This window comes from Aethalodelphis obliquidens, unplaced genomic scaffold (assembly GCF_003676395.1).
Source record: "Aethalodelphis obliquidens isolate GAN/ISIS:26980383/991018 unplaced genomic scaffold, ASM367639v1 scaffold3, whole genome shotgun sequence".
NCBI lineage: Eukaryota > Metazoa > Chordata > Mammalia > Artiodactyla > Delphinidae > Aethalodelphis > Aethalodelphis obliquidens.
Window position 1 is genome coordinate 79,925,508 of NW_020837947.1, and position 13,199 is coordinate 79,938,706.

General features: G+C 37.1%; 1 protein-coding gene across 2 annotated transcripts in view; it reads right to left on the reverse strand.

Moving 5' to 3' along the window:
• RIMS1 (regulating synaptic membrane exocytosis 1) overlaps positions 1–13,199 on the reverse strand; it is a 471,448-nt gene that overhangs the window by 273,166 nt on the left and 185,083 nt on the right. Inside the window, exons 3-4 of one of the 2 annotated variants that reach the window (XM_027092566.1) lie at positions 5,032–5,245; positions 3,072–3,083 (exon numbers count right to left, since the gene is read on the reverse strand). In XM_027092566.1, the coding sequence (XP_026948367.1) occupies positions 3,072–3,083; positions 5,032–5,245 (226 nt within the window). The remainder of the gene's footprint in view (positions 1–3,071; positions 3,084–5,031; positions 5,246–13,199) is intronic. The other variant, XM_027092571.1, reaches the window with a different exon arrangement.

The following is a 13,199-nucleotide window of genomic DNA, read 5'->3' on the forward strand; positions in this document are numbered from 1 at the left end:
GCGTACCGCCAAAAAAAAAAAAAAAAGAGTCATGTACCACAATGTTCATTGCAGCTCTATTTACAATAGCCAGGACATGGAAGCAACTTAAGTGTCCATCGACAGATGAATGGATAAAGAAGATGTGGCACATATATACAATGGAATATTACTCAGCCATAAAAGAAACAAAATTGAGTTATTTGTAGTGAGGTGGATGGACCTAAAGGCTGTCATACAGAGTGAAGGAAGTCAGAAAGAGAAAATCAAATACTGTATGCTAACACATATATATGGAATCTAAAAAAAAAGGTTCTGAAGAATGTAGGGGCATGACAGGAATAAAGACACAGATGTAAAGAATGGATTTGAGGACTCGGGGAGGGGGAAGGGTAAGCTGGGATGATGTGAGAGAGTGGCATGGACATATATACACTACCAAATGTAAAATAAATAGCTAGTGGGAAGCAGCCGCATAGCCCAGGGAGATTGGCAAGGTGCTTTGTGACCACCTAGAGGGGTGGGATAGGGAGGGTGGGAGGGAGATGGAAGAGGGAGGAGATATGGTGATATATGGTTATGTATAGCTGATTCACTTTGTTATAAAGCAGAAACTAACACACCATTGTAAAGCAATTATACTCCAATAAAGATGTTAAAAAAAACCCAATTTAAACAGGCTGTGGGGAAATCCACAGTATCCCTATATATTTAGACTTCAGAGAAGTCTTTTGATGAAATAAAAATTATCATTTTATCTCTCAGAGTGTGCACTTTGCACTTTACACACGTAATAATTTATAATGAGATTATTTTATACATGCGTCAAGTGCAAAGTGATTCTTCATGACAAGCTGTTTTCTTTATAAGTACACAATCTCCCAAATTACTAGAGGTGATTTAGGCTAAGAGTGAAGTTTTGAAATAAAATATTGCCAGGCTGCAAAAGATGTGATCATTAATACTTTTCACTGGACTCAGTAAAGAAATATTTATGTTCTAGCTATCCTTAGGTCTTCATATCATATACACTAGTATTTTAGTCACTTTATTCACCAATTTAACAAACTAGGTAGAGCTCATCGTTATTTTATTGAACAAGATGGAGATTCCTTTTAGGAAAGTTTTATTCATCCTTATTAGTCTTTGCTTTCCTCTCATAAAAGCACCCCCTCCACACATCTGTAAATTATAATTTCTCTACGACAAATAAAAGATCTCAGACGAATAGGGAAAGAAATAGCAATCAAGTACTTTGCTTAATACTTGGCTATTCTCTTTAACACAACTAAGACAAAATCTGGCTTCAGTTTCCTTGGACCAAAATGGAAATTCGTCATCAACCTCAATCAGCTAAGAAGCATTTTAATGAAATTTTGACGAAGTACTTAAACATAAATGGTAGATATATGCGTTCTAATCAAAGTGAAGGTAATAATTGAAAGTGATTGTATTTTACAGGTTTTTTCATTCTATTTTTGACTGACAACCACAAAATCCCCCTGAATTCTTATTACAGAGTCAGTAATCATAACAAGCACAAATACCCTAACTGTATGGGAACAATCAATCTGGCCAGCCCTACGGAAGTAGCTGAAGTCTGCACAACACCAGCATTATTTATGTACTTAAACTTTTATTCTTTAAAGGATTTTAAAATTACCTGCATTTCAAATGTAGACTCATCCAAAGTAGTGTTCATGAAACCAAAAGTGTGATAGTCTATGTTTTTATCCTAATACAATACATTACACGTATCCCCCGCTTTTTAAAAGTTCCCTTCACTCCACTTTGCTTTTACGAAAGAAAAAAGGTGAGATGTGAAAATTAGCATTCCGTGTTTGTTTTGGAGTGAGCTGTTATAGAGGTAGTACACACCCAGAGCAGAGAGAGCAGCCCTGACAAGCTCCTTCCCCAGGGACTGCACTCAGCATCTCAGCATCCAGCCACCAGCTTTGAAATGTGTCTGTGGGCATTTGTGCCTTATCTGATTTATTTTGTGCATCCGTTAGCAAGATATGTCCAGAGGTAATTGTTTCTTCTCTTTATGCCATTTGGTCTTACAAAAGTTTTCATAGAAAATCTCTATTTTCAGATAGTGGGGAAAACCGGTATTGCATTAAAATAATAGCACCTAGAATGATCTCACGTACCACCAATGGTACAGGCAAACACATTTAGTGAAAATAACTACCCTATATAATACCCTGATTTCTTTTTCATAGAAAAAACTTATGAACATATACTAACATCAAGTTTAAAAACACAAGTTAATGTTCAGCTTAATGTCAGGCTTGCTGCCTACACACTGCAGTATGTAATCTAAACTTTAAAACAGTTGAACAGAGGCAGCTGAGTTGATATATTGAACCCAAAATACTCATTGCCTCAGTCTCATATCGGGAAATTGTAATTTACACCAAATGAAAGTGTATAGTATGTCTGCAAAGGACAGGCTGATGTAAGATTCCACTTGTCTCCTATCTTACTGAGTACATCCTCTGTGATTTCCAAGACTGATAAGAGTTAAAGGTGACCTTTTACTTCCTTAGGAGTGATTTCAATGCATGAGGGAGAAGAAAAGAGCAAAACTGTGGTTCAATATGACAACTCTGCTACTTGTATTCTATAGATCATTTTATTCTGAGCTCTTGATTTTAATTTGATCCATTCTCTCCACTAAATCAGTACATCCCATTCCTCCTGCTGTAGAGTTTCAAATCACCCACCATGCGTCCAATGGGTGATGAGAAAGGTAAGGCCCATTAGACTTTATTGTTCCTCAAGGCAGATGAATCATCCTCAAAACTCAGGGAGCTAAGAGGACAAATGAGCTTCATAATGATTTAAATTATGTTAAAATATCACTGTTCCCATGAACACAAACTACCCAGACTGTATCTATTAATATAAAACTCTGTAATGCTCCTAGATGTTCATTTTATTTTTCAATGAGAGCTACGAATGAGCTCTTCCTAGCATGTAATTTCTTTGTGAAATATAGTGATTAACAACACTAGGTGAAACATTCACTTAATAAAGTTCACAGCATTGTAATAACAAACGATAGAAAAGAAATCATGGATTCTAACCACTTTGTCCTCCTTTGGGAAAGCATCCAAGGAAGCAGAGTAAAGAGAGAGGGAAAAGAAGAGAAAAACAAAAATAAGGCATATATTAATAAACAGATTTTAAGAAAGCAATCATGTGTTACTTTAAAGTATAAAAGCACAGGTAGTTTAAAAAGTAAATATTTATTCTTACCAAAAAATAGTCACTGTTCAATCTTTTGTTGAAAATACACATATACTGATCCTGCTATAGGTTAGGTACAAAAGTTGGGCACTATAATTTCAGAACTTTCGAGAACTTGGATTATTAAATCTACATTTAAATCATTCTTCAGAAAGAAAACTTAATTCACTACCATATTTAGTCCACCTATTATTGAAAAGACATATTAAAATGCATAAAATTTGAATGAATAATTATATCAAATTACTCTTAAAATATTTATAGTTATGACCTGGAAAAATCTAAGAATGGGAAGTGTTTGTAATAAATAAAGATGAGAAAAGAAATCTGTTAACCATTTAGCCATAAATTATCCCACAAGGAAGATTTATTCATAACAGGTATTTCAAAATTTACAGTGTCACAGGAAAAAAACAAATTTATACAATTTTGTGTCCTTTGTCCAAGATTAAATATTTTAAGTTGTGCTTTGTTTTGTTTTTTGAATATTTTTTCCAAGATTGAATGGGTTTAGTAAAGATGGATGAACTACATTAGGCCTGCTTGTCTGCTCAAAAGCATAGGTAGCTCAATTTCCTTTAAACCCCTCTCCTGTTTAAAATATGTTTGATTCTATGTTATTGGATTGCCTCAAACCTATAATGTGAAGTTAAAAGCATTCAACAGCTATGGGCACTCAGCCCATTTGCACCCTAGCATTCAGCATCAGCACCCTTTCAGATTGGACAGTACCCTTACTGCATGAGTTGTTAATATTTTGAATACCATCACAGGTCTCATTTGCAAGAATTCATTCCAAAAAGTGTGTTCAAGAACTAAAGAAGGGAAATTTAACAAATAGGTCCTGTGCACTTTTTATGCACCAGACACGATCTCAATCCAAGCTTGTTTTGGAAAGGCTTTAAGGTAGCATACGAGGATTAGCTAAAACACATAACTTTTAGGAAGACAAAAGAAAACTTATGTGACCATAAGAACGGAACATAAAGAAAAATTAAAGTTGCATAGATTTGAATTGTTTTAATTCTCATAACAGCCATATGCATTAATTACTACCATACAGTTTCATAGATAAAGATGCTGTTGCTCGGAGAAGTTAAGGCTACAAAGAAAATAAGTTTAATAATGCATCTATTTTACTAAATGTCTTAATTCCCCTAGAAGAGATTTTAGAATAATACCCTACTTACAACTCAAATACACTACCAAAGAATACAATGTTGATGGGTAGGTTCACTTTCATTTTAACTCTGATTTTCCAAATTAGGAAGCTATAAGTGTAAACCACCACTTTCCCCCACGAAATTAAAATTTTGACACACTCTTTAAATATCCAAATAATTTCCATAAGACTTAGCACTCTTTTCCTTTTTTAACATGACAGCAAATTTGAAGTTACTCTCACAGAGGCTAATTATTGCTTTATACATGATTGCATTGGGTTAAATTTAATGCCACACAATCTACCTTGATTTTGTCTTCATTCAATCTGAAACGTATGTTGCAGAAATTCAAGGTAGGTTGTTTTGTTCTGCTTTTTTTGTACAAGAAGAATTGGTGGTAACACACTTCAAGGGTTTCATAATTCACGATATTAAATCTACATTAACTACTTTCTTCAGAAAATAAACTTACTCCCATAGGTAATCTGTTGGTGTTGAATGGGAATCATTTATCGAGATACACACATACAGAAAGCGCATCTTTTATGAATTATCTGCATCGCTCGTCCCCTGCTCTGGTCACGGGGGAGGCGGGGCGCATCCACCTGTGCGCACCGTGGGCGGCTCTACTCACGTTGTTGGACCGCAGGGACACGCGGCCCCCGCAGCGCGCGCAGAACTTGGTGCTGCAGTAGGAGCACAGGTGGCCGCAGCCATCGGCGAACTTGGTCTTGTGGCAGATCCCGCAGGTCGGAGCATCGTCTTTGTGCTCACCCTGGTAACGCCGTGCTTCTTCCCCTATTTTTCTCACTTGCTCCTTATAGCTTTCAAATTGTTGATGCAATCTCCTGGGCAGAAGAGAAAATGGGAGCAAGCTAAGGGAATGCTGGAAACGGGAACAAAAACACTTTCTCGTAGCAGAAGAGACGTCTAGCTTTTGAACTGAAGCAAAACATACGAAGCCACTTCCCCCCTAACCTTACCACCAGAGGTAAGAAATGTATTAGCCTGTCTTCTGTTAGCTCCACTAGTGCTTATTAGCACTGAACCGTGTATAAATAGACTCTATATAATCATTCCATATAATTTCCCAACAGTGGAATTCCTGTATCTACTCCGTGACTCTGCTTCTTTGACAGGTGACTTTCAAAGTATTTTTGACTGGGACTCCACATCTTACAACCACAATCATGTGTATATAAGGCAAACGTTATACAAGATTCTTAGCCTAACTCTGTAGAATGTGCTCTGATATTTTCTGTCTTATTCTGTTTGAAGTTTAATACAGATTACTGTTTTTAAAAAATTTGTCACAGTAAATTGGTCCCAAGACCCACGGTTGAAGCATGATGCATACTTGGGAAATGACTATTTTAAACTACATTGCTAGGCAAGCTGCCTTCCATGAAGTATCTTCCTTCACTTCCATTCCTGGAGACATCTGTGTGGCATCAATTATTCCACACAGGACACAGACTGGACTGTTTATACGTATATACCTATATGTGTGTGTATATATATATGTTACAGTTGAGCTAGCTTAGATCTGTCGCATCACATTACAAGCTCTAAACCATACCTTGCAAATATTCAGATTTTTCCATGCCCCAGTTTTGCTTGATCTCTCCCAGGTCATATGTGTATGAGAGTTGCTATTACTCTTTATTGATAACTGCTGGACTTCGGGCAACTACATTTGTTGAGGCAAAGCATTTCCCCAAGAACATTCACACTTAATATGGTTGAGGTTTCCTCCGCTCCCCATTAGTCCAAACCCCTCTCTCTCAAACTGCTACAAACAGAAACGGTTCCATGTTCTGTACAGAGCACCGTGACAGCCGGTGATTCTCCAGAGAAAGGAAGCCTTCATTTTGTTGATGAGAACTAAGAAAATTGTCCCAGGCTTAATAGTCATTGGCTCTTACACCAAAAGAGAAACTCGTGGGAAATGTCTAAGCAGATGTATCTGTGTATCTAAGCTCGTTTGCTGGATGTGAGTTTCCCCAGGATCAGAGAACACACATGCTATTGTCAGTTAAGGCAGTTAGCGTGATGCTCCACATCTATGATAACTGTGGGGAACTGGGACTCCCTGGAAACTGCATTCAATAAGTGAAGTCCGAGCACTGCAGTGTTTGAAGTACGGGGATTTCATTATATTTTCATTTTAACATCAACAGCTTTTGAGCAGAACTTTAATTATTACTTTAAAAATTCTCAAATCCCTTTCCTGCTTTGCCAACTGACACTTTTTTCTATTTTAATTCTCATAATTAAAGCAAACATAGTTGCACTAGCGTATAAAGTAGTTTAGAATCTGAAACCCTTCCCAGTTTAAAGGCCAGCTAATTTCAGTTCAGAGAGGATATTGTGATATTTTATTTAATGCATGCAAGAATGTCTGATCAATTTATTGAAGAGCTGTTTGACCCATTCCAAAATGCTGAGCTGAGCAGACAGGGAGTGCATGAATAAATATTTATTGTGAGAACCACCAAGTCAAACATATTTAAATTATATATATATATACATATATAAATGAGAAGGAGAAAGCTAGGCTAAAGAAAAAGCTTCCCTATAAACGTATAATGATACAGAACATGTTTTAGTTTGGGTGCTGGCAAACTTTACGGTAAAAGGCCAGTTTGTAAATATTTCAGAATTTGTGGGCCAGGCAATATCGGTTGGCAGCTACTCAGCTGTACTGCTGTAGCAGGAAAGTAGCATAGACAATATGTAAATTGTAAGCATGGCTGTGTTCCAATAAAACTTTATTTACAAAAAAAGATGGTAGGCCAGATTTAGCCCATGCACCTGGTTGTCAAATAATTGAAGTACAGTGTATAACATCCAAATCTGGAGATAGAAAAACATGGAATGAGAAAAAAGTCAATCCAAAGAAGATAAGAATTGAAACAAACAAACACAGACAATTAGAAATAGAGCATGTGATGGCAGAAACAATCCAACATATCAGGAGTCACGGTAAGTGTAATGGACTACAGCATTATGAAAAGACAAAGTTCATCATGTTAGACTTAAAAAATTCAGCTAAATGAGGTTTAGAAGAGAAATACCCAAACTATAAAAGCACAGAATGTTTTAAATAAAATGATGGAAAAAATATATTCCAGGGAAAGAGTAACAACAACAAAACAGCAACAACAGCAAAACAAAACTGGTGTAATACGTAAGGCAAAAAACATTACTTGAAAAAAAAAAAAAAAAGCATTACTTGAGATAAAGAGGGTGTTACTATTAAAGAAGTGTTCATTTCGTGTTGTATGTGACAATTCTAAACTTGATTGCATATAATAACCTATAAAGCCAAAAAATTGATAAAACTATTAGGACAGAGAAATCTACCATCAGAGAAGAATATTTTTACACACCTCTCTCTGTGTGGTTGACAGATCAGACAGATCAAAAATAAATAATGATAGGGAGGTTTGAACAACACAATGAACAAGTTTCTATATGTATACGTATACATCTGTCCAGTAAACTAAACTTGTTTTAACTTGTTGAGTGCAGTAAACATACTGAACAATAAATGTACTTAACAAATAAATATTTTTTCATAGAGATATGAAATTTTTCCAGCTGTGGGCCTCAAAAGTAATAGAAATTTTTTTTTCTTAAGCTTCATGGTGAATGTATGATGTATGTTTTGTTCTTTTTCTTTATGTTTTACATATATGTTACATAATACTCCTGTATGTATGAAATATTTTATAATATAAAGAAGGAAAAATTTATTTCTATCTCATTAGGTATCACTGGCTAACAAATGACTGCTATTAAAGAACTGAAAAAGTGAATGTATTTGACAGCATTAAAATCTACAGAAGAGTTGACCATTTATGGAACCTAATTTTAAGAAGAAATGCATATGTTTAACCACATAATAACTTTATGAAGTAGACAGTAGTATTATTCCTGTTTTATTGAAACTAATTTTGTTTGGGGCTTTGCTTTATTTTCTACCTGAATATATCATTCTAAATTTGCATACTTTAGTAAAAGAATGAAATTAGGATATTCTCTAACATTATATAAAAAAATAAACTCAAAATGGTTTAGAGACCTAAATGTAAGACCAGATACTATAAAACACCTAGAGGAAAACGTAGGCAGAACACGCTTTGACATAAATCAAAGCATTATTTTTTGGATCCACCTCCTGAAGTAAAGGAAATAAAAGCAAAAATAAACAAATGGTACCTAATTATACTTAAAAGCTTTTGCAAAGCAAAGGAAACCATCGACAAAATGCAAAGACAACCTACTGAATGGGTGACAATATTTGCAAATGATATGACTGATAAGGGGTTAATATCCAACATATATAAACAGCTAATACAACTCAACAACCAAAACAACCCAATTAAACAATGGGCAGAAGAACTGAATAGACATTTTTCCAAAGAAGACATACAGGTGGCCAACAGGTACATGAAAAGGTTCTCAATGTCACTAATCATCAGGGAAATGCAAATCAAAACCACAATGAGCTATCACCTCACACCTGTCAGAATGGCCATCATCAAAAAGAACACAAATAACAAATGCTGGAGAGGATGTGGAGAAAAGGGAACCCTTGTAGACTTTTGGTGGGAATGTAAATTTGTGCAGACACTGTGGAAAACAGTGTGGAGGTTTCTCAAAAAACTAAAAAATAGAGCTATCATATGATCTGGCAATGCCACTTCTGGCTATATATCTGAAAAAAACAAAAAAACACTAATTTGAAAAGATACATGCACCTCAGTGTTCATAGCAGCATTATTTACAGTTGCCAAGACATGGAAGCAAGCTAGTGTCCATCAACAGATGAATGGATAAAGAAGATGTGGCATATATACAATGGAATATTACTCAGCCATAGAAAAGAAAGAAATTTTGCCATTTGCAGCAACATGGGTGGACTTGGAGGACATTATGCTAAGTGAAATAAATCAGACAGGGAATTCCCTAGTGGTCCAGTGGTTAGGACTCAGCATTTTCACTGCCAGGGCCTGGGTTTAATCCCTGGCCAGGGAACTAAGATCCCACAAGCTGCATGGTGTGGCCAATAAAATAAAATAAGTTGGACAGATAAAGACAAATACTGTATGATATCACTTGTATGTGGAATCTAAGAAATACTACAAACTAGTGAATATAACATAAAAGAAGCAGACTCACGGATATAGAGAACAAACTAGTGGTTACCAGTGGGGAGGGGGGAGGGGAAATACAGGGAAGGGGGAGTAGGAAGTACAAACTCTTGGGTGTAAGATGGGCTGCAAGGATGTACTGTACAACACGGGGAATATAGCCAATATTTAGTAAGAACTGTAAATTGAGTGTAACCTTTAAAAATTGTATAAAAATAAAATATTAAAAATACATACATAAATAATTTCACATACTTCAGATCTTATACTGAGCTCACACAAAGCATGAGAATAAATGCAGATTCAACTTGCAAATGGAAGTGTTTCTGGACTCAGGAAAGCGCTCACAGGGAGGAAATGTCCGTTTTCGATCGTGGCTAATTGATGGTATGTGAACAAAGCTGACCATGGAAAAACAAAAGGTCTGCCAATGAGCTCAGTCATGATGCTTCTACAGATGCTATAGTCTCAGTCAATTCTACTTCCCCTCATTTCTCAGCTCCTCTATGGTATTTATTCCCAAAATTGACTTCAAGCGACTGTGCCCTTCTGAAACACTCAAAAAGTTATTTTGGTGACTTGGGAACCCAGTGATGGTCTGCTAAGTGCTGGTACAACTTAGACCGTGGGGTCTTCCAGGCCATGCTAGGTGCACAGGAAGCAATGACTCTTTCCCCAGAGGCCACAGCAAGAGGGTTGGTGAGATGAGGCTTCTTGATTGGGGTCTGAGTGAGGTCTCCGGTTCTCGCTTTCTCCGTGGGATGCCTTAGAGGGGCGTTCTCTTCCAGTCTCACCAAAAGTGGGGAAAAATCCAGCCCACAGAGTAGTTCCTAAGGACAAGAGCCACCAGGGGACAGAGCTCTCCTCCTAGAAGGATGTGCCCAAGTGTCTCCCCCCACAGGCATCACTCCAGACCCGGCCAGGACTCACAGCCTCCTGGATGCCATGTCTTGGTGGCCTGGACGCATCTGTACCCTCTTCTCGTGTGCATTTAAAATTCTTCCTTGGTTCCAGCAATGGGCCGTGTTCATATGACTGGTTTGGATACCACCACAGGGAGCAGAGTGAAAGAAGCAAGATTGTGCCGTTTCTCAGCACAGAACTCATGTTACATCCTCACACCTCTTTCTTCCTGGGCTTCTTCCACTACCTATAGACAGGACTCCCTTATTCTGCAATGAAAGAAAAAGCCCAACCCAAGTCCCCATCAACCTGGCTGACTTATTTCCCAGTGTACGCCTCCTTTTTACCAGCAGAAATTATGAAAGAAAAGCAGGAAGGAAGGGAGGGAGGGAGGGAAGAGCGGCCTTCATGACTCCCACTTCTTCAAAATCTACTTATTCCATAACCCTGTGCAGTGCTCTACTAAACTATCTCTTAAAAAACCAACCTTCATGCCCTTTTCTCAATCTGTATTCCCCTCACATCACTCTGAGATCACTCACTGTCAAGATGCTGTCCTCATAATAAGATTTGCTTTTGGAATCAGGATACTGGTACTGAAACCATAAATAGTATATTTATTTTTTGTATCTGATGTTTTAATGCTTTAATCCATATCAAATATGTGACAGTGTTCTATTATGAATAATGCATGGAAATTCATATTTGACTATATGGTATTACAGTAAATGCAGGACTGCAAATGTAGAAACTTTTTGTGAAATTTATCTGTACATTTCAATTTTAGAATTAACAAGATATTCTTATTGATTAGCAAGGTCGACAAAATATATGATCACAGATCTCTGATTTAAATTTTCTACAGAGAAAATGGAGAGCATTCTAAAAGACGCAATGCTATCAGAAGAAAAGCATTGATATAGAAACTTTGGTTTTCTCCATGGATGTGATTTTTTCCATTGTTTCACTATGTAACAATCATTGTATTATTTTAATATCTGTGTACTCAGTTCAAGAAACTCCAAGATTCCAGTTGTAAACAAGTTGTTTGGGTGGTTAGTGGCACGTATTTGAAGGAAATAAAGATGAATGCCTATAAAACTAAATATCATTCTCTATACATCTAAAATATAAATATCATCCTGGGAATTCCCTGTTGATCCAGTGGTTAGGGCTCTGTGCTCTCACGGCCAAGGGTGCTGGTTCAGTCCCTGGTCAGGGAACAAAGCCACTTGGTGTAGCCAAAACAATTTTCCAAAAAAAAAAAAAAAAAGAATATATATCTATATCACCCTATAATGCAAAATAAATCATTTAAGCGGGAAGTTATTAATAACATCCTTACCAGTTAATGCGTATTTGTTGATCACTTACTATAAATAGGGCACACAGATAGATGCCGAGTGACTGGTGATGGGGGGATGAAGAGGAATCTCTGTTCATTGACACGGCGCCTCATTTACTTCTGTTTTGTGTTTCTCCTTCCTCCATCCCCAAAGTGGTCAGAAGCTAGAGGACCAAAATCCCACCTTTCTTCCCGGCTCTCCTTGGTGAAGTCTAGGCTACATTTTTCTGCAGTAGGAGGGGATGGGAACCAGTGCTTTGAAGTTTCAAAAGCCAAAGTTACAGGTCCCGAAGGAAGATGAGGGCTTTCCCCAAGAGGAAGGGAGGGGCAGAGACCAGAGCAGTTTGCATGTAGCACCTGAGATGGAGAGCTGCTTTGGGACGTATATACAAGGGCACTGAAAAAAGTAAGCATGGTCTATATTTCCTTTCCCAACTGTGGCACAGAACACATACAACAAGCCACGATCAAGGGCCCATGCCAATAGTGATGGGGAGGTTTAAGCCAGGAGAGTTCTTCTGAGAAGGCTGGATCGCTTAAGTGCCTGCAAAGACCTGGGGGATGTATGGGAAGGAGCCCTGACAGTGACCGAAATTAAACATCGGCTAGCCTGATACCCTGGAGGCTTGTTTTAGAAATTTTTGACATCAAACTCTATTGTTGAAAAACTCACCCTAACCTCAACTCTAAAGCACACTTCTTGACTCCAAGGTATGCACACTGTGCTTAGAAGGTAAGTCATATGTAAACATAAATTAGCAGTTTATGGCAACATATATAAAGAACGGAAAGAAATTGTTCTTTAGAAAATAATAATTCTGGGTGAAAGGATCAGGGAGATTTATTTGGCTTAGCTGGTCCAAAACATTTTCCTAGATGAGTTGGAACTTGAACTATTCTCTGAAATAATAAAAATCTGACTCATGGTGGTATTAATGTAAGTACTTAAGCAAAGAAATAGGAAAGCATGCTAAGATAATAATAAAGTAATTATGAATGCTCCCAAATATCTCAGAAATGTAGTTGAAACCAAATCACCTTTTAGAGTCTTTGTGTATCAGCAAACAAGCCTCCACTGTGTATGTTCTAGTGAATGACAGCCTGACAATTATACATAACTGCCCATGAAGTCAAAACACAGGTGCAGTTAAAAAATGGTTTCTTGGTCCCAAAACACAATCGTCCCCTTTTTCGTGCAACTGTCTCTTTGATTCTACTCTGTAACAGAGGGGCAGTAAAATTCCAGTGCACTCCAGGGGTGATTAATTTTTTTAAAAAATGACGCTTGGAAAGAATGGTCCCTTGTGTCAGAATTGAGTTGAAAATAAAAGAACATCACAGTCTTTTAAGCAAAAAGGTTAAGTAATAGAATTTGGTGCTATAAAACTGTTGGAA